General features: G+C 43.1%; 1 protein-coding gene across 3 annotated transcripts in view; it reads right to left on the bottom strand.

The window, feature by feature from the left end:
- The window catches only part of drosha (drosha ribonuclease III), an 85,181-nt gene that overhangs the window by 23,961 nt on the left and 33,322 nt on the right, over window positions 1-27,898 (bottom strand). For all 3 annotated transcript variants that reach the window (XM_071484627.1, XM_071484628.1, XM_071484626.1), the window contains exons 18-25: window positions 24,980-25,118; window positions 24,804-24,864; window positions 24,387-24,446; window positions 22,140-22,239; window positions 19,547-19,649; window positions 13,146-13,216; window positions 4,066-4,110; window positions 333-490 (exon numbers count right to left, since the gene is read on the bottom strand). In XM_071484627.1, the coding sequence (XP_071340728.1) occupies window positions 333-490; window positions 4,066-4,110; window positions 13,146-13,216; window positions 19,547-19,649; window positions 22,140-22,239; window positions 24,387-24,446; window positions 24,804-24,864; window positions 24,980-25,118 (737 nt within the window). The remainder of the gene's footprint in view (window positions 1-332; window positions 491-4,065; window positions 4,111-13,145; window positions 13,217-19,546; window positions 19,650-22,139; window positions 22,240-24,386; window positions 24,447-24,803; window positions 24,865-24,979; window positions 25,119-27,898) is intronic.

The following is a 27,898-nucleotide window of genomic DNA, read 5'->3' as shown; positions in this document are numbered from 1 at the left end:
ACATGACATTCAACGCATCACTTGTCATACAGGCAGAATTAGTGACTGCAAGAAAATGTATAAGCTGCAGGGGGGCAAACATAATGATGATGGGGGAGGAGGACGCTACCACAACAATTTAAAATGCCTAATGTATGAGAAAACTCCCAGAATCTCAGATCACATTATATATTATCATGCATCAAACCTCCTCACCTCTAAAGGGAGCAGCAGACAGACTCTGGCTACTTCTGCTGCATACTTGCTAATTGCATCTGGCCAACTAGTGCCTCACTTTGCATTTTTATTGGCTATAACTCTATTACCAACAAACAAACTGCCACTGTACTTACAGGGTGAGGTGGTTGAAGCCAACAGTCCTCAAGGTGAAAGCTCTGGCCAGCAGACGTACATGTGTGAACAAAACTCCAATGGACTCCTCAAAGCTGGTCAGTTTCTGAAGGACTGGAGACGTCTCAATCAGCTGTCTGTCTGTCTGCGGCTCCTGGACCTGGTCAAGGGGGAACAAAGTATTACAAAGGTGATTTGGTGATGAAAATGTGGGTCTGCGTGGGGTCTAGTTTTTACAGAGCATCGGTATTTTACTAGCCACAGCCCATTCCAACACCTTTGGAATGAACTAGAACGCCGGCAATGTCCACATACTTTTGGCCATGTGTTGAGATTCTTGACTCAGCATGTGATTCATGAACCAGAAGGGGATGCTCAGGATTGATTTCTAAAAGCAGGTGTATTATTAAAAGGAACGGGAAAAAGTAGAAATGGTTAGAATATATATTTATATCTTTCATGTTACGTCATGTCATATCCAGATTTAGCCTCAACATAGAGACTGTAGTGGAAGGTGTCAGTTATGTGTAATATTGCTGGTATGATGTAAACTGACTGTCAACAGGTCTTTTCTCAGCGTGAGCGGTGTGTTTTGTGCGTACATGTCGCTTTAATCCATTAACATGGGCGCCAAAGTGAAAATCAAGACGTTAAGCAGCCGCTGCGCACACGGGACACATCCAGTGTGCCAGAGCCCTCAGGATCCTTCAAGCACACACAAAAAGCCCTGCTTACTCAATGAAGTCGTTCTGCATTAGATAAACTCCTAAACTGAAATGAACCTCTACAGTGCGTGCTGCTGGAGGGCCTGTTTAGAGTGTGTGTTTTTACTCTGCCTCAAAACAAACTCAGATGATCTGCAGCAGATGGAATCTCTTAGTCATTAAGTTTTAAGTCAAACAGCTCGGATTTCTCTCTCTCTCTTAATCTGGTGATTCAAACGGTCAATTAATATCTCTGGTGACTCAGTCACACTGTTTTAAAGCAGGCTACATCTGAGACTCCCACCCCGGAGACTCTGATGAGTCTTGAAAGAATGTTTTTTTTGCTTTTTGTTGTGAACACTGCTGTAGATTATGCTTTTAACAATTGCTTTAGGGCTTCGTGAGTTCAGAGGTAGAGGGGCTCAGCAAAAACGTGCTGCTCTTTTTTAACTATAGTATTTGCTCATGCCTGTGCTCGTTAGAAAAAGAAATGATATGCTAGGAAAATATGTGCATGAATGTTTGTTGAATCAAGAGATATCCTTATGGGCGCATTAATTAGGCAGCTAGAAACATCTAATTGGTCTCCGCGTGGTTCAGCTGTAAGCTTGACCAAGACATCTTTTCCAAAGAAAACAGAAAAATTGAGCCAAATAATTTCATATGTACATTTAAAGCTCATTGGGTTGATCTTGGGTTGTTAGCTTGCTCCATTTAGCTGTACACTCTAAAGTGTCCCAAAAATAAGAATAAAGAATGCAACTTTGAAAGCTATCCGGGGTAAGATGGCTACTTTCCCCAGATTTTCCAGCATCTTTGTCTGTTTTCATGAAGAAATGACAAGTAAACAGCTTTCTCTCCCATGTCAAGCTAGTGCGCAAAGCAGAGATGTATTTTTAAACTCAGTGTTTTAATTGGAGTGCTGCCGGTAATGTCATGGTTCCATCATCCAATATGTCCTAAGAAACACTTCATTCCTGCTGTTTTTCACTCTGTTAATTAACGAAAGGCGTTTAAATGTCATGCATCACAACTAACGACATCTGACGAGTTCAGCACTCACAGGCGCAAGCTATCCTTCAGGGGGAATGGCCGGCAGCAAGGCTTCAAACGAAAAGGAGAGAGGAGAAAAAAAAATAAAAAATCAACAGCAGTTATGTGTGTATAAAAAATACACACACACACACACACACACACACACACACACACACACACACACACACACACACACACACACACTTTTGAAATGGCTTCAAAGCATCACTTTCAGCTCAGTCCAGACAGAAAGCAGAATCAGAGCCGAGGTCTTTTGAGGCCCAAAAAGCCTGACACTCATGTATCTCCCTGATAAACCAAAGGAGAAATTTTGAAATCCAGACTCAACGTAAATGACGTTCTGGTAAATTATTCTGGAGAGCCCGGGGTGATGATGCGCTGGTGCGAATCGAGCAAACACGAAAGACATAAAGATGTGCCTGTCAACCACGAAGCGTACCACTGCGCTCTGCGGGGCACATCGGTGGCAAGGCTAATGTATGCGTGTATGCCAAAGACGGGTGTACGCATAATTACCCACGCCATGGCGAGCTGCCACTGCCATCCGCTCAAACCTCATTAAGGCAGCTCCTCTTCACCTCCGTTTTGTCATCCTCATCTTGGTAAGCAGGGGAAGGAGGTGACACCTTATTACCTCACAACAACAATTTTGGCCATAATGTTCTCACCTAAGCTCCTCGGTGCCCCCATCAGTTATAGAATAAATAAATAAAAAAAATGGAAGGTGTTTTTTCCTTGTGTGAAACTGCTTAGATTATATCTTCTCAAGCCAAAAGGTCAGGATGCTATCAAGCTACCAAGAGCTTGGCACAATTTAACAGGCGTTACCCCACTTGCAGGGGACCACCCAGAGGAAACCTCAGCCACGCGCAGTGTGTGGTAATGAGGCTGCGGCTCTGAAGCGGCTAATCACTACTCATGCAGCACACTGTGGAGGTTCCCCTCCCACCACAGAGCGATTGTAGGGCTGACCCCGGGGCCCCACCCTGACCATGGTGCCCACCGCTGGGGCGTCCGCTGTGCGACTCAGCAGGTAAACAAGACTGCTGGATACAATGCATTTATATCGAGAACTGACGAGCTCAACAAACACAGACGCTCTGTGGATTGCCAGCGTTTGGGGATGAAGGGGTGAGGAGGCAGAGACATGGAAAAAATAAATATAGGTATGTAGAGACAGAGAAGTATGTAAACAGACACACAATGTTATTTTAGGCCAAACATGGATATAAAAAAACGCACATAAGAAAATGCAGCTACACACGAAGGAAGATGAAGAGAATGAATTGCTTAAAGACGAGTCTCGGCAAACGCACAAAGAAACACTTTCTCCTCACAAACACATCAGAGAGAAGGATGCCTGACGGTCCCTGGAGGCCCCATGTGATTCGGGACTGTAATCCTGTTATGGCATCTTTGATCTCTTCTTCCAAATCCTAATTTCAAACAAACCCTGTTGACATGTTCAATGTTTCTGGGCAGATCATGTAAAGCAAAGAACAGCAGCGAGAGAGCGAGAGAGAGAGAGAGAGAGAGAGAGAGAGAGAGTGAAGAGACAGAGAGAGCGAGTGCAAAAACCACCACGATGGAGAAAGGGGAGAATGGCACGGCTGAGAAAGAGGAGAGAAAGGGGCAATGGTGAAGAGGAAGAGAGATGGAGTAAATGAAAAAGCGGATTAGGTTCTCAACCAAAATGGAGAGCAGTGAGACACAGGAGCAGAACAACGGAGACGAGTGGAAGGCTACTGGGGGCCTTGTGACAGCTATAAAGCACTCAGTCAGCCTCAGGCTAAATAAGTAACAGCTTGCCCACCTCTGTTAGCAACACACACACAAACACACAAGGAAAAACATACATTCAGGCTGGAAAACTTCAAAGATGGGAGAACGCTTTTGTGTCTTGGAGGTGAGGCGAGTTTTAATAAGAGGCACCTAGCCAAAATAAACATCAATAATAAAACATATCTCTACCAACCTGCAGGGGGTGGGGTGGGTAGTTGAGCCAGACCTCCCGTAGGTCCTGTGAAGACAGAGGGGGAGGGGGAGGGGGAGAGAGAGAGAGAGAGGGGGGGGGGGGGGGGGGGTGAGGCAGAGGGCAGAGATTACAGCCTTTCCCTGGACATCAGGCTCATCTGTGTTGATAAATGTCATTCCAACGATTCATTAACAGTAAACAAACATGGCAATGAATTATATATAACAACACTATTATAAATATTAAAAGCAATGTATAATATATAATAGGTAAAGGACTTAATTCTCTACAGGTGCCAGGGTGATTTGAACATTAGGAAAAAATGTGTGTAATTTCCCCTCCCTCCCTAGGAGGCAATTAGAGCTCCAAATATTTGTTTGCTCCACCAACAATTAAGGTCCCAGCTTCACAGCAAAAACCTTGTGGTTAAATGTGGATTTCTAGGCATTCAGACATTTTTGTGTTGAATTTCATCAGCCTTGTGCACTTTCAGGGATGTAACAGTTGAAGTGAAATGGTTTTTTTTTTCGGCTACTCTAATCAACAGGGACCCTTACTCTTCTAGTTCCAACCTGTACATGTGAAGAAATATTGCAGTGTGAGCTTCAGGTGAGACGTCTGTGGACTGCTTTCATGTAACTGATTTGTGCAGATGTATAGGATAATAGGCTGGGGAATATGTTGTCTCTCAGAGCCACCAGCTGTAAATTGCACTGGATACAATGCCGTCCAAAACGATAACAAGGAGCATCTCTCTCTCGGCCTGTTAACTATGCTCATCCTGTTTAACTATGTTAATTACAGCTGTATTCATTGATTTTTTTTGCCACATGGGGGCAGTGGAACAAGCTCTAAACACAATATTGGCATATTATCACCTTATAGATAGGAATTATTAGTTTTTAATTGCCTATTTAGCTAAACATCCAGCAGATACGAATCAACGTCAGCATTCATTTGGAGTCATTTCTGGACTCACGAAGGAATGTATGTCCGACGTAGCACTGTTTTGCTTAGACCTAGAGGAAATATCCGGCTCTTCGGCAGCTAAATACTCCCCCAACTTGTTGCTAATTTTGTCGGTCTGCCATTGGTGGTGGGCAGGTAGTGAATAGTAGATTAATCAGAGCTTTTTTGCGCAAAAAAACCCCAAAAAACTAAACTAAAACAATGGCTGAAAGACACTAAAATGCTTCACAGAGCTGAGAAAAACCGAAGAGTCTGTGCATAATTCTGTGTGGAAAACATTACACAGAGTCATTTGATCCATTGTTAATATAATAATATTGATTAGTGCAGCTTTTAAAAAAAAAATCTGCAGGACATGAGACTTTAAAATGCCTCTGAGACTTTACCTTTGGACCTTGACAACCTGCACTCTCAGAGACAGAAGCTCTGTTTCTCAACATTAAGAATCAATTTAACGGGTAATGATAAAGTTTTGTTATTTATGATTCTGTGGTGGACAAAAAAAAAAAGAAATAAAAACAGTGAGACTGTGATGATGTGCCACTGAATGCTCTGTGTAGGGGACACTCTGGTTTCCTTAGTCCAAGTTATTTGAGGTGCCATCAGCGCCCCAGTTGGGGGCGGTGAAATAACTGCAAATGAGTCAGCATCTCATTTTCAGACCCAGAGGTCTGTGTATTGATCACCCACTGGGGAGTGATGTAGGGGGTGGCGATGTGGATTTGAGCAGAAGGCGAGGGGTGTCGCGGGCGGAGGGTTGTGGGATTTGGCTTTGAGAGGTGTGTTGTCTCTGGAGACACACATTGACAGTGTCAGAGTCCTTTCGCCTCCCCCGACTGTGGAGAGAAATATGTGCAAGATCAACATGTTTCCTCAACCCTGCTCTGGGGTAACCACGCAAGATTGAATGGTAGAGAGACAGAGGCTGTAAAGAGGACAGGAAAGAAAGAGAGAGAGAGAGAGAGAGAGAGAGAGAGAGAGAGAGAGGGTGTAAACGCTCCGGCTCTCAAGTTGTTGCCAGGGACAACGCAGGCAGCTTTAGGCCTGGGGTCTAATGTTGGGTGAGTCATAGGGGTGATACAGATGTGGCGAGGGCCTCTAAAGTACTATATTGCTCAGGTGTTTAAAAGGTTCAAGGAGATAAACCTTTAAAATGCAGCGCTAGCCCATTGGGGAGTTGTGTGTGGTCAGCGGCATCGAATGGGCGCCTCATCTTCTCGACCCACCCAGCTGGCAACCCATTGCCTTGAGCAGCCGATGAAAAATTCATGAAAGCAGTCAATACGAAGCAAATGCTTCCTTTTGGTAGCTTGTCTCTTAGCCTCGAACTGGAGTTGAAGAGCACTCAGTTCATAGCGGGTATCAAGTCAACACAGAGCCTGCTTGTGAATACAATACAGGTTTCTTGGCTGTGGAGGATGGCATCACTTAAAGGAAAGTCAATAGCGCCGGCTAATGGATCACTTGCTTTTGACAGTGATTTTGCTGCCACACAAATTGCTGCAACCTACAGAAGAAAGCAATGCATCTAAGCATCGGACACATATTCATAAAGGCATGTAGAAAACAAGGAAGAAAGAGAGAGGAAGTGAAGTACACACGAGTTGCTTCGACTATGATCGAGGCTTATGATTAAAATCCGTCCACAGGGTGCACGCGATCCGCCCACATGCTGTATATAGACCCGAACAGCTAATGTTTCAATTACAGCCATTCCAAAGACAAGGCAGACAATGATTAAGCCTGCATCGAGTGGGGATTTAAGAATAACAACAGGTTTTGTCTCCCTACTCTCTCTCTCTCTCTCTCTCTCTCTCCCGGCACGAGGAAGGTATAATTACTGGGGGCACAAATCATCATGTGCAGCAGCTGAATCACAGCCATTTGGAGGATGGAGCTCTTGTGCTAGAAACAGAAAAAAAGGGGTGGGGGGGTGGGGTGAACATATGCAAACATGTTTATTTGAGTGTTAATGGCCTACCCATAATGAGAGTTGAAATTAAAAGCAAAATGAAAGGCAACTTGGTGAAACCACCTATGATCTCTATTCTAAGGTGGACTTCAATCAGTGCTGCTCTAACCCACGGGGGAATCCAGACACAGGCTCAGTCTTGCACATACTCAGGTCTCACAAGCCATCCGTGAATAGGCAAGACCACTAGTCCCTCTACCCACACACGTACACACACACACACACACATACACACAGTACCCCCCCACACACCCCCCTGGGATTGTTGGCCATCCATGATTGGGACATAATGGTGTTCTTCTCTGACAAGGTCCAATGCTCCCTGACAAATTAGTCTCTAGCTACAGGCTGCCAATCAATCCATCAAACGCAGTAGTGCAGCAGAGAAGTCGATAAGAGATAGCGCTGCTGATCAATACCAACATAAAAGCAGACCTAACTCCAAAACGGAGGCTTCTGTCAGTGAATGGTCAAGGTGCTCTTCCAAATATGGGAAAACTGATGTTGATGCGTTGGTGGAGTCTATCACACAATTTATGGTTGAGGTGAAGAGCACACTTTTTATAGTTCCTGGGAGTGTGGGCAGAAAAGTGCATGTGAATGGAAAAATGGCCAATGAATGTGTGCATGCTTTCGTTCTCCAGGCTATTACCAAACCAAGGACACAGTAGAGAAGGCATACACTCTCTCATTCAAACATTGAAAATATTAGCCATAGTTGTCACTGGACAAAGCGCACAAATTGCACAGATCTCAACAGAAAAGAGGATGGACACTGGGGTGTTGAAGGGATAAAGATTGGCTGAGTGAAAAGAAAACTGTGGGTTTATGGTTCATACAACAGAAAATAGAAACACTCACTCATTATCAGTAAGACCCATGTCCAGTGGATTTTTTTTTTTTTAAAAAAGACCACAACTGTATAAGTGTTATTGCAGAAAGAACTTGTTTGACTCCACCTTACAAAGACAGGGGTTACTGTTGCCGCGAGCAAGAAAGGTGGCTTTCATGTGGAGGGAGCTGTCAGCCAGCCTTTCACCTGTATGAGCATGTAAGCCTAGCACACTCTACTGGTGTACCGAGAGACCAAAATAATGTCATAGTAAGTCATACAGTTAAAGCCTTATTTACAGGCAATTTCTACAAACCCACACAATTCAGAATACATACCGGCACTGTTAACAATGTCAAAGTGGTTTGAAATGAAAGGTTTAAAAGATCCAAACTGTTATGCTAGCTCAGCTCGAATTGGTTGAAGGCAAGCTGCCCTAAAACCCTTTTTGGCACTGCACCCAGAAGTGGGGGAGGCTGGAAAAAGGCTGCGATGCCACACAAGCAAAGGAACCATCGCAGTGCCATGGTGACCCAACTCAGTTGTCACAGCAACCTCTGTTACATTTGGTGTTTGAGTGTGAAAGCTTGTGGGGTGGGGTGGTGTTAATAAAAGCCAACAGATTAGCCCATAGGCAACTAGTGAGATCATCATTATCGTGATTGCTCCTCATAAGAGGCACTTCCCTCAGGACATAGCTGTGGCATCAACATCTTTTTCCCAGCAACACTGCACTGCTGTTGAGTCCAGGTTGGGAGCAATCGAGCAGCTCCCCCTGAAGAAGCCGCTTCCTGCCTCTCTGCTGATGCTTTAATAACCTCCACAGTAATGTCATTAGCAAATTAGAATCTATTGTTTCCTCCGGGCCTCAGTGTGCAATGAAGCTAGATTCCATCCACGGCAAGAGAACTGTTGTTTGGGAACCAGTGCCAGCAAGGTGATGTGTTGAGAGAAAAACAAGGGGATGGAAATAACTGTTGCGCTCCAGTCATGAATGCCATACCAATTAGGGAATAACAGAGAGCGAGAGGAAAAAAAAAAAACTGGGGCCACTGTTTGTCTGGCTGGGTCTTGAGGTGGAAATTACATGCATGCTTTGCCTTAGGTAGTCTATTCTGAATTTTAACTCCGGAGTTGTGGAGCCTTTGTTTTGACTTGTCATAGGAGAACTAGAGTGAAACAGCTGTGGGGGTAATGACATCCTGGAGTGTTAGAGAGAGGAGAGAATGGAAAAGAAAGACAAAAAAAAAACAAGGGGGACAAAAGAGACACCAGCCAGCATCCTGTTGTTACAGAGAGAAACGGAGGGTATGGCACTGATCATCCATGTGTGAATTGAATATCATATCAACAAATTGGAGCAGCAAAACCTTCCAGGGTGTGAGAGGAAAATGCATTGTCCCTCAGTTTTGCACTGCATCTCATTAGTTTGGTAATGTGCTGTGTGAAGACCCATTCTGACACGTTAAGCCAGAAATACAGAAGGATTCAAGTGGTCCTGCAGAACACAGAAATGTATCTCACCCGCTGTCTGTCTGTTTCCCTGGTCAGCCCCACAGCTCCGCAACCCCATCTGTGTCCATCTGTTTCCCCTCAGTTTGTGTGACAGAGCGGCCATCAGGAGGATTCAGCGGGGGGGGGGGTGACCAGCCATACTATTTCAATCCTCAGTCTGCATGTCTGAAAACTTACAAACCAAAGTTGAAAATGACTCAACTTTGGTTTGCACAAATTCTCTTGGGAATATCAGTCGCAACTGAGCCAATATGCTACCTCAGCAACCATGTATGGCCTGTAGTTTTAATTCATAGGGATTATTATTAGTTGTTATGTATTGCAAAGGTTTTTTAGTTGTGCACCTTGGACTGTACAGAAAGTTGTCACAGGTCCACACCTGACATGATTGGTTGTCAGGTTGGAGGAGATTGGCCCTTGGTTAATAAAAAGGCGTGCTGGAACAGAATAGTGGAATTTTTTTTTTTAAACCAAGCTCCCTTTTAGAGTTGAGTGGCGTATGACAAGTGCTAATGTTTTTGGCCGTCCACTCCACAGGAAGGCTGTTTGTGTTTCCATTTACAATATGTAGGCATTGTAAGAAATTCTAGAGACAGTCAGGGAGTAACACTGCAAGAGATAGAAGATGGCACTGACCAGTCAGAGCTGGCAGGCGAGGTGCTCAGTGCTCAACAGCCAAAGAGATGGAGATTGAGGACATCAACAGTATCACATAGAGTCCCTCTGATAGTATGAAATTCATTTAGGGCATTCTAAAATGTTAAGGTTAAAGGTTGTTTTTTTAACTTTTACTGTGTTGAAATCACAGACACAAGTTTATTTTCCATCTACTGAGCTGTTTCCTATTGTTCGTGGTATTTCCACTTCCTAAAGACATCAGATGTTGAGTGCATCAAGGTTCCATTTTGGTCCCCACTGGTTTTTTATTGACATGCTCCCTTATAGTAAAATCACTAAGGGCCATGGTGTCTGCTTTTACTGTTCTGCAGATTGTGAACGATTATACTGTATGTACAATCTGACTGATCTGAACTCTGTGCAGAGTTGCCTGGTTGACACTGGGAAATAGTTATCTTTAAACTTCAGCTGACAAAGGACAGAGGTTTTTATACTCATTTATCTTGAAGATCGCGTACAAGGGATCATTAAATCGGGTTCTGTTCTAAATTTAAAGAATGTTATTCGTGCACACTCATCTCCAGCTCATTCAAACTACTGAAGAGGCTTTTTTTAAAAGTAGAACAAAGAATATAGATCACATATCCCCCATTTGAGCATCCTTTTTACAGGCTCCCATTTAGAATTGATTCTGAGATCTCACTGATTACTTAAGTGTTGAATGGTTTAGCTCCTGTTTAGCCTTGTCTGCAACTCCAAGCTTGAATGTCCTTATTCACCATTAATGTTAGTTCTTGTAATATAGTTTTTATTATTATCATAATCTTTAACACACAATGATTTCATCCAAGATGGAGCACAGTTTTAATAATTCAGCATATGTTATCAGAGTTGTCTACTTGTGTTCCTTTCTTGGTGCCGTCCTTGTCTTTTTGTTACTCGGATGCTCCATCTGGAAACTCTATCATAAGTGCGCCCAACTTTCCTCTCATCTGTGAGTGATGAAACAAACACTACACTCTGTGTCCCATCATCAACAAGACCATCATGGAGACGTGTAACAGCAGGCATCTTTTGTAGCCATGGGATATCGATGTGCTCACTGCTCTTGGTTTCTTTTGCATCACAAGACAAAATTGTGCCTGCCTGTTTCTCATCATCTATATGTTGACTGCAGTTTTTTCGGAGGGGGACAAAGTACCCAGCTTCATTACTTGAGTCAAAGTACAGATCCACCTGGTCAAATATTACTCCAATATAAGTGAACGTTGTTCAGTTAAATTTTTACTTTAGTTAAAGTATTGGAGTACTCGCTTTTAAAAATACTTAGGTATTCAAAATTATTTCTTTATGTCAACACATTGCTCCACACTGCATTTACAGAACTGAATGACTCTGAAACAACCAACTGAATCCACTTGCTTGTAGAACCTGTATAAAAAGCCAGTAGATTATGCTACAAAGCCTATAGAAATGGTCATAAGTCAGTTAGCATAAACACGGTAGCTACTACAACCTCTCTGTTAAAGGTTTATCTGGAATTAAACAAACATCACATACCTCCACGTGCAGGTTTCCTCGTAGTAAACACAGCATTTAAAACACAAGGAGTCTCTTTATTTCTGAGGTTAAGAGAAGGCCATGGCTGCTCTGGTGAAGAATGTTCTGCCATCGTTAGGACAAGGATGAACACACTGTTTGGCCTATTGCACTTTTTAAAACAAAATAAATTTTATTCTTCTGACTAAAAGTTCTGATTCAAATAACAAGTACTTCACAGAAATGTAGTGGAGTGAAAAGTACAATATTTGTCTTTTAAGATTAGTGCAGTAAAAGTCACAAGTTTCCAAAAAAAACCAATACGCAAGTAAAGTAGATATTCTTGAACAATATACTTAAGTATAATACTCATGTAAATGTACTTTGTCACTGTGCACCCCTGAGTTTTTGATCACAGTCTTGAACACGGTGTACCCTTTCCTCCGTCAGCTCCAACAGATGCTGCACTGCTCTTATAATAATAGAGTTCTTAGAATCTCCATCTCTTCAACTGTTCCAAAAAGTCAGCCCTTACCATAGAATCTCTCATCATACAAATAAAGACCTCCACATTGTGACAACTCAGTAACTTGACAAGTGCTGACAACTTTCATGGCCAGAGGGTGACGGTAACGCGCTCAGCACTCAAACACAGCTGCTGGCAGTGTAGAGACTCAATGCATGAAAACAAACCAAGACCAAATGTTTTGTCGCTTAAAGCAAAAGAAATAAATACAAAGCTGAAACTTTAAACCTAAAGTTCAATTACTGATCTTGAACCTTGAAAAAAAGATTACTGTATAAAAAAATGTATTTCTTTTCTTTTTTTTTTTCCTTTCAGCAAATTTCTTTTGATCACTGATTACTGATAATCTTCCCCAGTTGTTTTCAAAGATTCAGTCCTGAAGCCTCTGATCTGATTTTGATTGAACATGTTTGATAGATTACTGTGTGTCCTGTAGTGTGTGGGAGTCACCAACTGAATCTTAGACAAACTCCCTCAACAGCCAATTAGAACCAAGCCTGCTGCTACACACTAGACCTGCTGCAATCGTTTACCGGATTCCTAACGTTTGTAGCCAAGATGAACGCAAATACTGATTCATTCATTAATTATTCAGGCCTGCTGATCACACACACACACTCACAAACAATAGCAGGTGTCCTGCTCATGACTGGCAAACTGCTTCAACACCTCCAGTTCATTTTGCAAAATACGCAAGCCATGTTCAGCCTGTTTTTTGCTGCCATGGATTTATCCAAATCGTATTTTTTTTCTCATTCCTATTGTCTCATCTTTGTGCATATCAGTGTACACACAAAACGCAGTTCGTTAAAAGTACTGCAGGATACAGTGAGATTATGTGAGATTTCAGGTTGGCAGGCTGGCTGGGCCTCACTATCGTGCAATACGTGGTCCTTTGCCAAAACATAAAGTGTGTGGGTTTGAACGAATAAAAAGGACCAGATTGGTGAAACATTACAGTTCGGTCTGCCACAGAACAAAACAGCAATATCTCATCCAGTGTGTCTGCCGCTCAGCTCTGTGACTGATGTGTACGTTCACGTGATGTTCACCCCCTACATAAAACTACAGAGTGGCAGAAGGCACAAATCAAATTAGAGTTGAGTTACCTCACTGTTGAAAAGCAGTCTACCAAAGAGCTGCCGTGCCTCCTCCAAGCCTCCCTCCAAATACACTGCACCTGTGGGGGGATGGAGAGAAAAAGCACACAGATGAAAAGCAGGAAACAAGAAGCTAAGGATGACTCAAGACAAAATCAATACAACAAAGTTTATTCAGGAAGAGTGTGCAAACTGTGTGGAGTGTTTGCTGGAAACTGTGCAGGATACTTTCTATACCATGCGAAACGGTAAATCAGTGGCCAACCCCCACCCACACAACTGTGAAAAAGCATGACGTTCCACCATTGCATTGCTAGTGTAAAAAATTTCTAGCAATTCTGAGGCAATTTCAGACTTCTCTCCTAATGGAAAACTTAAAATTAATTGAACTCGGCAATGAGTTATAATTGCTTTATTAAAAGTAGGAGTGCATTTTTATTGCTTTTTGACGGTGAAATGACCCCGGGGTTCCCGTGCAGATCCACCTCCCCCTTGTCAGAGTGCAGGAGGACGAGGAGGAGGAGGAGCGGAAGGAATGCTTGTATCGCCACACTGAGATGGAGCTGGCCAAGGTCACATAAACATCATCATTGAATTGAGAGCGGCAGTGTGTGTCACATGCACAGGTATAATAGGCCTGACAAACACATAGGAGCTCACACACAGACTTGTGTATTTCATGCTCAAACCCATTCATGGACAGGGTGAACAAAAGTATAATGTCCTCTATGACTCGCCTACACACTCAGATATGACTTATCTGTGCAGAATTCAACTTGAATTTAAAAAAAATAAAATAAAATAAAAAAACACATTTTGTACAACTTGTGAGTAGGAACAAGGGACAGAAGAAAGAAATTCGCTGCTGTCGCAGCCAGCAGAGAACAAGACAAGTATCCCAAATGTCTCCATCTCTGGGAGTGAGATGCAGCACCTCCAGCTCATTCTGCTGCAACAGTCAGATCCTTCGCACAAGTCAACTCTCCGTTGTGTGTTTTGTTGTTTTGCTCTTCAACTGTTTCTACTAAAATCAGAGGCACTATCATGGTCCCTTTAAGCTGCGTACAAGCTTGAACCATCACACTTAGGGTGGCTCATTCAATTTAGAAAGCAATAACCACCTGGCAAATTGGGTATACAATCGTGCAGCGGTTTTTATTATGTGCATAAATGAGCCAGTGGAAATGGGGCGCGGTGCGGTTGCAAGTCTAAATGCGCAAACTGCTTTCATGGATGACATCAAAAACATATGAGGGATTCATCATCTGGGGAGGGAAAATGCTTTCAGATGGCTAACAGGCCATTTTACACACAAACACAAAGAGTGAAGATGCAGCCTAGATGACCAAAACCATAAAGAAATACAAACAAACCACCTAGCTCAAAGACAAACACAGTTACGCACCCACTCTATCTGCCTTGCATGCCCTTTACTTCTAAACAGAGTTGGAAATTACTACCAGCCATCACCCAAATGTTCCTAAAATTTGATTAAGCCTGACAACTTTGTCTCACCGAGCAGCCACTGCACGCAGCAGACTCTCGTTCATTTGGAGGCCCTTTACTAATATAAAAATCTACTTGAGTGGTGGAATAATGAAAATAGCTCATGAAATTCTCAAGGGTACCAGCCATTTTTGACAGTCATTTCCTGCAATGGTTATGACCATTCAGATTCTGAAGACAAAAAGCCTGTAAATCAAAACCCATAAATCCAGACTCTTCTTGAGGTCCACAAATGCAGCATGCTGCTGCAGATGTGTACGAGCGAGGAAAGCCTCTGTAATCTTGGCCTGATGGGGTGAGCATCTCACTGAGGCAGACCACAGGAGGCTCTCCAGAGGGGAGTGGTTCTTCACAGGATGTTTTCCACTAAGCATCAGCACTGAGATTTGTGGTTTTGCCATAATGTGGACCTCAGTTCAAGACACTGCTACATCGCAGATGTTTCCTCTGGAGACCAGATGTGGGAGGATAAGAACTCCCTCACAGGACCACGTTTTGACTGTCTTTCAACTACCACTCATAACGCATTCATGTGTGTGAGGCTAGTGGGGAGTGGGTGGGACTGGCAGGCAGTTTTATTCACATTACGATGACACAGCAAATTTGGAAAAGTTCCCCAAACGGAGGCCTCAAAATCGCTGAAACTCAAAGTTTTTGCTTCTGATTACATTTTCAAAACTTCTTCCAAGAGGAAGGAGAAGGTGGGGAGTACACAGGGGGAGAGGCAGAAACCAAGAGAGCCTCAAGGGATTTAAAACAATATTAAAAATCTCAAAGCAACACCTTTGGTGTCAATCAAAGGGCCTATAGATGAAGAAACCAAGATATGCAGTTAATTCTAGTGAGAACACTTTTGACAAGGAGAAGGTGTGCCCCAAAGCAATTCAATCAATCGCACAACTTGCCGCAATCATTAAACAGAGATCTGTGCTTCACAGTCCACCACATTAGCTTGCAAAGTTGCAGCTGACGCCCTGAATACACACAGCCCACAAAGACGCGCAGCCAACTCAACTGACGATTATATGCTAGCATCACTCCACAGCTCATCATGCAGTAACATCATTATCTGGCCAAATCATTCTGCAGTCTCAGAGCTGTTGACCCTACCAGGGAAGCCCACACAAAATACAGGAAGTCTACAACTGAGATCAACCTGCCAAGATTATGTACATGAAGACTCGTACTGGATTTGAGGGTGCACCGTTGCCCTTTTGACCCCTAAGGACAGTATGATTTGATCCACCTGCCTCTTCAAAACCTAATTAAACTTATATAGGACTCAGTGTTTAAGAAGATTGGAGTTCAAAACATTAAAAGTCGGGTTTTTTTAAGGTAGATAACCGGTTTAATAACCATTCACCCTGAGCGCTATCTCCAATGCTCTTTGCAATCTTTAACTTGGAGATTCACTGGATACTGAGCATAATGAGGCTGGGTATTTTCCTAACTTTGAACTGGACTAAAAAATGGAAACAGAGCCTAATGAAGCCTGACCCTAAACTGATAAATTAAAAACTCCACAGCACAAATTTGACTCAGGTCGGAGAGAACAGTGTAAAAACTTTAAGTTTTCATCCAGTGCTGTGGAGAGAATATCAGTCACAGCCAGAGAAGGCCAGGGACTAATGAATCTCCACATCTGTCACACGTCTAATTCAGACAGCCATGCCGACTGTACAGTGTTATGTTTAGGAATAGAATTCCAATGTCTGTGGGCTTTCAGTGACCAATAAAAACCCAGAGTCAGGGGCATATGAAACACCAGCGGCTGACAGTCACATTAATAACCTAGAATGAATTATTCAAAAACGCTCAGGCTCTAATCCATCAAATAATATATTAAGCCGCTCCCTCTTGGCTCAATGGGGGCTGAGGCAACAGACGGACACAGAAAACTACACATTAAAAAGGCAAAAAAATAAATAAATAAACGAAACCAAAAAATGAAAATAGAATTTTCACCACAGCAGCAACAAAGGCAGGCTGAGTAGATTGTCACATCAAACATCTTATTTTCCAAATATGAGGCTTGGAGCAGAGGCTGAGATGGAGAAACAAAAAAAAAAAAAAAAAAAAAAAAAGAGGGCTCACAAGAAACCAACTCCTCTACTGCTACCATCGCAGCAATTAACAAAGGGAACAGTACTTGCTCAGTGAATACAGAGGCTGCATTGTGTGTGAATCTGATATTCAGCAAGTGAGAGATAATCCTTTCTCTCCGTTCTTTTAATAGGGAGAGCTTAGAGAGGGCCCTCACAAAGGTTCACCATCTGTATCCCCCATGGCTGCTGGCAGCATATAATCCACTGATCAACTGTACAAGGAAATTAGGGCCATAAAAACAGAGTGGGGCTGCTTTTCTTCTTCTCTCAATTCTTTTCAAACAGTTCGGTAGGAAGGAAGCAGCGTCGCTTATCAGTAAAGAGGACCTGAGAGGGAAACGGGAGGGCAACAGGCGTGCAGAGTTTCTATGAATAAGCAGAGGGAGAAAGTGGTTTCTAAAGACGAAGAGGTAAAGTGGGCAAGAGCAAAAGTACAGAGGGAGAGGGTGAGCGAGAGAGAAGGGGGAGGGGGTGGTACAGAATGGGAGGTGCGCAGGCCAAAAGAGCCCAAATGAGAATGGCCCACTCCGGCAGAAGTTAATGACGGGGGATCAGAAAAGCAAGATTTCCATTCAACACTTTGAATTATTCAGGGTTGCAGGGCACCCATTTGCATTGCAGATGCCTTTGCTTTCCATTCCTCTACTGCTCTCCCTCCATTCTTCCTCTCTCTCCAGCTCCCTCCATTTCCTTCTCTCTCTGTCTCGAGCAAGAGAATGGCCCTGCCTCGGGGTTAGGAGATAGACACATTCTCGAGTCCACAGAGGGAAAGCTTTGCCCATGCAAAGCAGGAGATTATCTGCCATTTCCAACACAGCCCAGGTTCAACGGTCACTGTGGCTGAGAAACAAATAAAACAAAAGGTCAGAAAACATGCACAGTAAGCCGTTAAAGCTATCTGCCAGGGCCTTGGAAATATTATGAGCATGTCATATTCCATCATCGCTTTCAAAATTGGAGTATATGGAGAGACAACCATTTGAATTCTACACATGTGCACGCTAGAGGAAATAAAACATGTTAAAAAGGAAAAAAAACAAAAATATGAAGGTACCTTTAGACAACAAGGCAGTGACACGCCTGTTAACGTGGCGCCTGCTGCTTTTGGGAAAGTGTTGGTTTTTGACGTTTGTCAGATGGAGAGGCGTGCGTGAGGATGAAATGACAGCATTTGTGTGCCCCTTGTACCATCCTGAGGCACGTGCGAGCGATCTGAGTCTGTCTTGTAAGGAGAAAGTGCTGTGTTCAGTGAGAGAGTCAGAGGGCTGGCGGAGGAGATGACAGAGTGACAGGATGACTCATCATCTGCGTGGCACATCTTTCACCTAATAACACCCAAACTCTAGATCACAGTGGGGGGAGATGGAGAGATGGAGGAATGCAAAGGATCATAAAGAGTAAGTCAGAGACGGAGGAGGGTGGAGACAGATAGACTGCTCGACAACAACGTCTTAAAGGAGGCGTTTGAGCTAAAAAAAAATGAAATGAAGATGACAAAAGTCTCTGAAAGAAAGGAGGCAACATCAGACGGCATTCTCAATGCAAGTGACTTTGAATGTCTTGAATCTGTGTGTATGTGTGCATGTTTTGCCCCTCAGCATGTGTGTCTGTGGTGAGAAGGGGTGGGGTGATATTTTTGAGTTACTAATCCAAAACTCATCACCACAGGGTGCTCTCTGACAGCGGTTTTCTCACAGGTTCCGATATAATGGCAGCCATGTTTATTCATCACTGTTATTAAGTTGAAACTTCAGATGGAGGAGGAGGAGAGAGAGAGGCATCCAGTGTCGTGGCCCTGCTACCTTGCTCGGATGTGTGCAGCAATGAGGCGGTGACAGCCATGGGACAGAATAGATTATGACTCCGTCTCTGCCGATAATGAACCCGTAACAAGAACGGGGCCCCGGGGCCGACAGGGGGCCATGGTGCCAGTCAGCACTTTCCCCGCCGCTCTTTGCACACTGCTGTTTTTTGGTGCGGGAGGGGTGGGAGATCTCTTTAAAGCCACCCACTTTCTGTATCTATCATCAGGGGAGCGCAGAGATGGCTGAACTGGTTCAATCAAGATGGTGATAAGATGAGGAAAGCTGTCGACTCTGCAGCTCTCCAGGAGTAAGGCTCAGCTTAGCGCTGCCCATGGGGTTGGACGGAAGAGAGGGAAATCGGCCCCACCAAGAGATTTCTATGTGTGTGTGAGTGTTTTGTGTGTGTGTTTTCCAGCACAGGGTCCTAATCACTGCACAAACTCTATCACTGAACTGCTAGCAAGATGAATAGCAAGCTTGTGTATGTGTTTGGTGTGGGCAAAGGAGAGCAGTGCTCTGGGGATTGCCTGTCCAGCCCGGAGGTCAAACCACATCTCCTGAGATCAATACAGCTGTGTAATGTTTCCACGGCCTAATGGGAGATCCACTGCAGCTATTTACACAGTTTAACACACAGACAAACCTGAATTAATCTATTAAAGGATTCAGTTTTATTCTGAACACATGAAGTTAGCAGATGAATTTAACACATTTATTCATAAAAGCATTGCAGATTAAATACATCCATGCTGCTGCAAAGTCCAGCCAGGCAGCACTGCACTAAAACTAGTGATATTAAAGAGCTTTAAACCCCCTACTAATTTTTGTGGTGTGTTCATAAGAGCGGAGAGACACTATTTGTTTTCAGTGTATGTAAATCTGTCCTTTTAGGAATAGATTTACATATTTAGTTCAGTCAAACTGCATCCCTCTTTTTTTGTTCTCCTGCACAACCATCATCCTGGCTTCTATCTCTGTCTCGCGGGAACCTCACCGATAAGAGCCTCGAAGCAGTTGGCCATGGCATGTCGCAGGTCCGACTCCCGGCACAGATCCGGTCCGTGAGCGTAGAGCATGAAGCGATCTAACTCCAGTTTCTGGAAAAAGACAAACACATTCATATCAGTGTGCTGCCACCGACACCTCAGTAATAGCCTCTTGAAAAAGTAATAGCATTTTTTGGTATTGCACATTTTTGCAGGCTCTCCATGGAAAAGAATGGGGGATGGGGAAGGAGCCAAAAAAACTCCAGGGAAATGAGAAAGATTGCCTGCCCTTGCTGGAAAAGGTTCTACTTCATGGCACTGACAGATGTGCCCATGTGTTGTCCAGCTGTGGCATGATGCACTAAACCGGCACAGGAGGAAAAATGTTCACACATATGCATACATGCACACACAAAATTATATTGGCACACACACACAGACTCACTGGATAATCCCAAGATAAATTGTGAAATAGTACAGTGACCTTCATTCTCTGAAAAGTAGTCAGTACCCCATGTCCCTGTATTAGTACATCTGTATTCAACATTCCTCCACCTGCGACTGGTTTTACATTACATGTACAAATCAGAACACACAACATTGTGCACATATGTATTGTACACAGTACTATCTTCATGTATGACAAATGCACAGTGTTGCAATGTAAATGTGTAATATATATTCAGTAGACGTTAGAGTATGGTTCGAGTTTTTACTTCCGATCTCGATTCTTTGTGTTCTTCTCGTTGTTTATTATAAATGGCTTTTAACTGAACTACAGTTCCTCCTTGAGTGTCCATTTGTTTTGTGATTCATGTGATTCATGCAACACCATCATTTCCCATTGGGATTATTAAAGCGCTCGACTTATCTATCTTTTTTATTCTACTGTCACTACTGCCTCCCATTGTTTTTCTTTTAATCACCTAGAAAGCACTACACAGGCTGGCCCCATCTTACGTATCACAGCTACTTTGTCCACTGATTATGGGAGATCAATGAGGTCGACTGACCAGCGCCTCCGTGCTGTCCCGAGTTCAAGGCGAAAAACCAAAGGAGACCATGCCTTTGCAGTCATGGCCCCCACCCTCTGGAGTCGTTTTCCTCTGGCAGTAAAAAACGCCATCTCAGTCGACTGTCTTAAGAAGTTAAAAACTACTACTGTGTAGCTTTTATTGTTTTTATTATTTTCTCTTAATGTTTTTATTTTACCTCATGTCTCTTTGTATTTCTTAAATATTTTTACTGTACAGCTCCTTATAACCCAGGTTTTCAAAGGTGCTCTATAGATAAAGTTTTATTTACTTGCCTAATGTGTTAGGGTATTCTGGGAGTTTTTTTGTTTTTTTTGTCAAAGAACTTTAACTTCATCCAGGAACAGTTGCTCATGTGGACCTGTAAAGCCCATCGACATAGTTTATGTGTCTGGTGTGAACATATACTTATTTGTGACCCCAGGGTCACAGAAAACATGTACTAAAAACCTGAGTGAGAAACTGTGTCCTAACGGACCCAAGAACTGCACCCAAGCTACTCCTGCACTCAACGTCCAGTGGAGTTAACTTGTAGGTTTGAGAATGAAGCAGGACATCTCATAAAGAAGCGTACATGCTCACTCTAACGATGATGATAATTATCTTGTTTGCATTTCATGTCAATAAGTGTGTGATGTGTGGGGCTGTGGGTCAGTCAAACTTTCTCCAACAGTTTCTCTGAGCCAAGTCAAAAGTAGCCCAACTTCACTTCACTGGCAGAGCACCACAGATGAATACCCAACAAAAAACAGTCAGGGTGCTATTTAATTATGGCTGCTAACTGTTGGTGGTATCCCACCCCCGGTGATTGCACACACAAATTAAATCACAATTCATAAATACTCCAACTCAGAGGGAACCCGTTCTGACTTTTAAGCCTTCCAAGAGAAGTGGTGGATTGTGCTGTTGCTTGCTGAAGATATTTTTTGAAAGATAATTGCAAGTGTTCTTGAGCAGACGGCTTTAGAGAAGCCTGGTAAACAACTTGGCAACGTCGAACACTGTATCACACTCACTTTACCGCGAGCGGCAAATTGAAACAAGCCAAACCGCTACACAGCACTAATGCAGATTCGGGCGGCTGCATCTTTGTATTCAGCAGGGAGCAACATGAAAGATTGAAGTTTTTAATTGCTTTCTTCACATCACGGGACGATTATTGTTGTGTTCTTTACAAACGTGCCAGTGAGTGTGGCTTGGCTCTACAACGCTGCCAGCGAGAGAGAGGGAGGGAAGCAAGGGGGCCTAGCGATAACAGGAACTGGAGAGTGTTTCAGGAAGACCTCTAGGGGCCCACTGGGACCCCAGCTGCACTAGTCTAGTCCTCCAAAACAACAACCTTTTATCTCCAATTACAAACCTGAGGGGGCAAAAAAAAAGGGTGCGAATGCCAGCAAGACAAAATTACTCTTTTCCCCAGTGCCCCCTTAGAAAGAAGCTATGTCATAACAGCAAGACAGAAAACAATAAGACTGTCTCAAACGTGTTCTCCTGTCAGATCTCAGACCTATCACCAGTTTGACCTGCAGAGGGAGGACTCGTTATGAGGTGCAGGAGGTGAGTTTACCTTGGCTAGCATGGCTAGGTGCTGGTTCTGTACGATGGCTGTTCTGTATGTGGCCAGGCCGCCCTCCTCTAAATTGGGGAAAAGGTAGTACAAGTGGACGCTGTGGACAGAGAAATGAAAAACATATTGCAGCAAATTTCCAGCAGCTTAATTTCTTGTCTGAATACTAAGATAAGCAACAGTAGCATGAACAGTTATTCTTCATGGCAACGAAAATTAGATATTTGTGTCATCCTCCTTCATCCTGCATTTGCCCATTTTTTTCAAGATCACTTCATTAATTTTCCAGAGATTTCCAGCCTTCCAGGTCTGTGTTGGATCCCAGAAATGGCCGCAGACGCTTCAGTGGTTCCACAGCTGGGTTCCGGGCGAGCAGGTTCCATTTTCATTACGGTTCAGCATCTCCCTAACCGCAGCGTGTCATTTGATTTCATTTGAATTAAAACAGGCCATTTAATTCAGTCATTTCTAATCAATGCAAAGAGAGGAAAGCAGGTGGCGTTCTGTTTTCCAAATTCACAAGAGGTCCATTTGTCAGAGTATTGTAATCTTAGTGTGGAAACAAAGCACTTGGAATTAATAAAAACCACTTCATGTAATGAAAAATAATTAGACTAGAGACACTTGGTTTGCTGGCACGAGTGTCAGTCACACAAACTGGCTGACTGGGCTGCAGAGCAATCTCCAGGTAGCACAAACAGTTGAGTTTATTAATCAGAAGCAGATTGGGAATCCTTTCAGATAAATTTAAATCACAAAGAAAATGGTTTTCAAACATATTCTTTATGATGCAGTGAACTGTTGACCCCCCAGTACATCAAAGGGTCGTTAAGTGAACATAAAATCTGAGGCTCCTTCAGGACAATAACTCTAAGGCTCATCTGTAATCAATTTTCTCATGTGCTCTCCTTTACATGTCCTGCTGCAGCGATTCTCAAATTGTATGGCTCAAAAACCCAAAAACAGAAGTGATGTGTACTTGAAAGATGATTTCTAGTTTAGCCTTGATCTTTAATAATTGTAACTAATTTAAAACTTACCTGAACTTACCTTTCCTGATTAAAAGGAGGAGCACCACAATTATTGTGTTTTTTTTGGTTTGTTTTTAAAATAAATATTCCCTTGACCCCCATCCTCGTTCAACACTAACATCCTGTGTTGGGGCTATTCAAATGTGCAAAATACTCTGCTGGCTGGACAGCAGAAGCACAGATAGCCTCCAAGGGCAGCGCACACTGGAGGTGCATGAGGCAGCTGGCTGGATCTGCTGTACCCATTTAACTGGACAAGAGGCTGATAAATAATTCAGAGGGCCAGAGTGTAGGCCAAGCATGTCTCGTCAGACGCTAACAATCAAAGAAGGAGGCAGAGGAAAATGGGGGGGGGGGTGGCAAAACATGCCCACAGATATCCAGAGAAACAGAGGCTAGCCACCTTCTTTGTGACACTGTTCTTGCTGCATAAAGAGCAGAAGCAGTGTCCTGTGTACCCCAGTGTCAGCTCCTATTAAGGTTTCAGCCTGCTCATGAATGTTCACTGCTGTGGAAGTGTGAGCATCGAGGGTTACAAATTACATTTTGGGAGTAGAAGTTATGCTGCTGGGCAAATGAAAGTCAGAAAAAGTCTGTTCTTCCTTTTTGCAACCTGTGTGTACATGAGTGAGTGAGCGAGTGAGTACTGAACCCTGTGGCAAGAGAGAAAAAGCCCTTTACTTTCATTTTCTAGTAGTAATATCCACTCAGAGGAGGATGTAGAGGGATAGTAGGTAGGTGGGCAGCTTCCTCTCACACACTTTCCTAGAATCTCACCAGGTAGTGTATGAGATTAATAATAGCTACATATAATTAGCAGTATGCTTAGGTAAGTGCCGGGCAGCAACGTCCGCACTCACCTGGGAGTCAATAACACAGTCAGCATTCCAGACAGCAATCCTAGACAGCTAATTGCAAGTTGTCATGGAGAATTTCAGGCCGTTAACAGGGGGTAGGGGGGAAAAATTACATCCCAGTTCCAATTACCAGTAAATCACTGTCTTGAATGAGTCCAAAGTAGGAGAGGAGCGTGGATGTGACAGACAGATAGATGTAGACAATAAGAGAGAGAGGGAGAAATAGAGTGAGAGGGTGAGAAAGGTATGGCGGTGGCAGTGGTGGGGGTGGTGGGGTGGGGGGGGAGAAAGACTGATAGTGTTGAAGTCGACTTCAATTAGCAGTTGCGTCTATCAAAGATGCAGGAGTGCTATCTCACCTGGTGAGGAACTCGACAACAGCATCACCCAGGAACTCCAGTCTCTCGTTGTGATTGATCCTAAAGGTGAGGGGGGGGGGGGGGGTGAAAAGGTAGAGCATGTGAGGGCAGTTGTAGAAGCAGCAAGAAAGACAGACTTTAGGCAAACACACATACGCACGTACGTACACAGTCACACACACAGCTGTTCAGCTCATCAGCGCTCTGAGAATAACAGCAGCTCACATTCAATAATAAGTAGTCACTGCCCTTAAAATTAGCTCATTTCATTTCCCCTGAGATATCCCCTCCTTTCACGGTTAAAGTTAATTTTCTTGTCAGCAGGCCTGCCGGGTATATTAATCACAAGAATCGTCCCTTTGATTGCTCCTGTGGTCAGTGATAGCATGAACAGATATGTGCCCGCAGGCAGCCTACCTGGAGGGGGAAGGGTCATCCTGCCCCAGACGAGACATGATGTTAATCAATGTGTTGATTCCTGTAAAACAAAAAAAAAGCCACAGGACTGAAGGGTGAGGGACTGTTATAGACAGAGTGGTCGATAATAGAAACAAGACAGGGAGAGAAAGGGGTACATAGGTGAAAATGACCACCTTTCTTCCTCATGTACATGTGGTGGACCTTCCTGTCCCCGTACTTGGGCTGGCGGATGCCGCAATTGGAAAGTGAGTTGCGGGCGTGATCAGGATTCATGCCGAAGTTGAGGTGGTGACTGGGGTGAGTCATGGCCAGCTGGAGGAGAGGAAAAGAAGGTGAGCAACCAGGAGTAATTTAACACTTTTCAACAACAGCACTATTTTCAGGAGCTTTCTAAGACTGAATGAGTCAGAGCAGTTACTTTCTAAAGCAGGCTAAAGAAAAAATGCAGAAAAAGAAACACCTTCCAGTAGGGCTGTCACTTTATGTGGGAAAACATCATCTGTAATGATCTATAGGAATTCAGAGTTAACTGGGTTTATAAGTGCACCATCAGACAGCATTCATAAAATCCACTGTATCCTCCCTGTCAGTTTTCGGGGCCATTGTCTTTCTCTTTGATTAGTTAAGTGGAAGAAGCTGGTGAACTGTGCTATGTACCATGTGAAAGAATATTGTATTCTGCATCACATCTCGCGAAACTCTGTAAATGCAAAGGACAACAGATCTGAAGTGACCTGTTGGGGATTCAACCTTTTTTTCTTTTGGCTCTTTTCTCCATCCTTGACAAAATTATTTGTGTCACTTTTCTTGTGAACAACCCAGTAAAACCCAACAAAAGGCTTCAGGGAGAGCCAGTCTGAACGTGTCATACAAACTAGTTCTCTTCGAGCATCACTTGACCCTTCACTTGTAGCCAAAACGAGGAAGCTGAGCTGCTGCAGATGAATGAATGAAGCTTAGGATGATGATATGTGGGTTACTTTCACATTAACTCGATCTAACTACATAATATTTATCATTCATTCAAATTTGATTTTTTCAGAAATAACACCAGTAAAAAAAAAAAAAAAAAAAAAAAAAAAAAAGGCAAACACCTTTTTATAGACTTACATCTTGCTTTTGTGGGCTTTTCAGTTTCTTATTCCACCTCTGCACATCTGCTGTCCAGCTCACACTCAAACATGAGAGTTTCAAATTACAAATAGCATGCAAGGACAATATGTTGTTGTCTTATCTAGTGTAAAAAAAAAAAAATCACGATAATCAAGTCTACTCCACCGTCATGGTTCTTCAGAAGCACCAAAGAGGCTTTTAGATATAGTTGCTAAGACTTAGTTACTGATCACAAAGGGATGATAGTGTACACAGTGAGCAACAAAAGACATCAACAACATGGCCCAACCCCAGTCCCTGTGAAAACCCTCCAAGAGCTTGATCTATTCCATTTCCTCTTTTGACTAATGACTAATTACAAACAATAATAATGGTCAAAGCAAATCTGTCTAATAATGTTTGATCAGCGATCACTCAGGGGACAAGAGGAGAGGGAGGTGCACTTAGGTGAGCCACTAATAGAGAATCAGAGTATCCCTCATGGCTCTTTGTCGCAGTGAAAGTTGTTTGTATGAAAATTAATGATTAAACTTTCAAACTTGTGAAGAGAGCCAAAAATGGGAATTAAAGGTAAAATAACCCTGCAGCAAGCGCATTAGTCGACATTCAGCTTTGTTTGAAAAGAGGACAAAAACTGCTGTGCCTGGAAAGACTGCTGCAGCTGAACTCAAACTCGCTGAGGGAAGAAAAAGGAAAAAGATAGGGCTCAGTAGGATATGTCAAGCCTTTATCAATCTTACATTATGAGAATGTTAATCTCAGCCAAAAAAAAAAAAAAAAAAGAAATCCATCTACTCTCCCCCCTGGGCTTGCTTTTCAAAATGCTTGTCTCTTTTCAGCCAACTTCAAATCAATTTCAAGCTCCAATGAGATATATATGTAAAACGTTAACACAGAGGTTTCAATATTTATAGTTGCTCAAGAGGCCTTCAGCTTTGTAGCTTTGAACACAGAGATGACAAATTCACCAGCAGTTGTGTGTTTTTTTATCCTGGGGTTTTCTTTTTGAGGGAGGAAAGAGCTGGTTATTTGACATGACACAAGCAGAAATCTAGCAATTCTCAGCGCCGTGTTGACAGTTTGATAAAAATATAAATATAAATAAAAACAACAACAACAACCACATCTGCTTCCAATTTCAACTCCCCCATTGTGCGATGTCAGACACAAGTCAACGACTGCCTACTACACAGCCTGAACTACAGAGTTTGGTTCTCTAAAAGAAACGTATCAAGAAGGAATACATCAGTAGTTTTGTGAACACTGCAGGTCCTTCACAGTTAAGGACAACATCAAACAACGGCTTTTAAGCTGAATCTGTGGAGAGGATTGACGTCTGCAACTGTTCCTGTCAACATAATGACTGTGTAAAGTATGGCAGGGATTTGGATTTAGTGATCACTGCCTCAGCTGCTGCTCAACTGCCTTTGGCTAAACAGGAATAAACATCATCGCTCAGTGGAGAGCGACAGGCTTGACTGCAAAGAGTGTGGCTCTTATACCCGTATGCAGGGAAGCTAATGGGCAAAGTGCCTGCTATACAAACAGAGCCCAGCAATGTCAATACTGTTTACACAGGTGAATCAGGGTTTAAAATAAAAAAAAAAAAACGAGGTAATGGACTGCGACCACCCAAAATATTTTAATTCAATCTCTTTTAATGTAAATGACATGGAGTGCTCTAATAATTCTGTCCCACCGACTCACTGATCTAGACAATCACACCAGTGAGTTCCAACAAGCTGCAACAGCCAAAACGAGCTAACTGCTCTGGATATTTATGGAGTACAGAGAAAATAAAATATGGAAGGAAATTTTAACAACTTAGCCAGATGGCAAAAGTTTGGATTTTCTGTTCTTTGAGGACTTTGGCACTTCATTTCGTCATTTTGTTCTTCTCACAATATGCAAAGTGGTGAGTTATTTTTGATTTATTGCGACAGGCGTTTGCTAGCTTGTCGTTATGGTGGATTTATAGT

The sequence above is a fragment of the Trachinotus anak genome, unplaced genomic scaffold (genome assembly GCF_046630095.1).
Source record: "Trachinotus anak isolate AG129_WGS33_773 ecotype Australia unplaced genomic scaffold, CSIRO_AGI_Tana_v1 ptg000009l, whole genome shotgun sequence".
NCBI lineage: Eukaryota > Metazoa > Chordata > Actinopteri > Carangiformes > Carangidae > Trachinotus > Trachinotus anak.
Note: the sequence above shows the minus strand (reverse complement) of the source record. Positions and strands in the feature narration are given on the sequence as shown.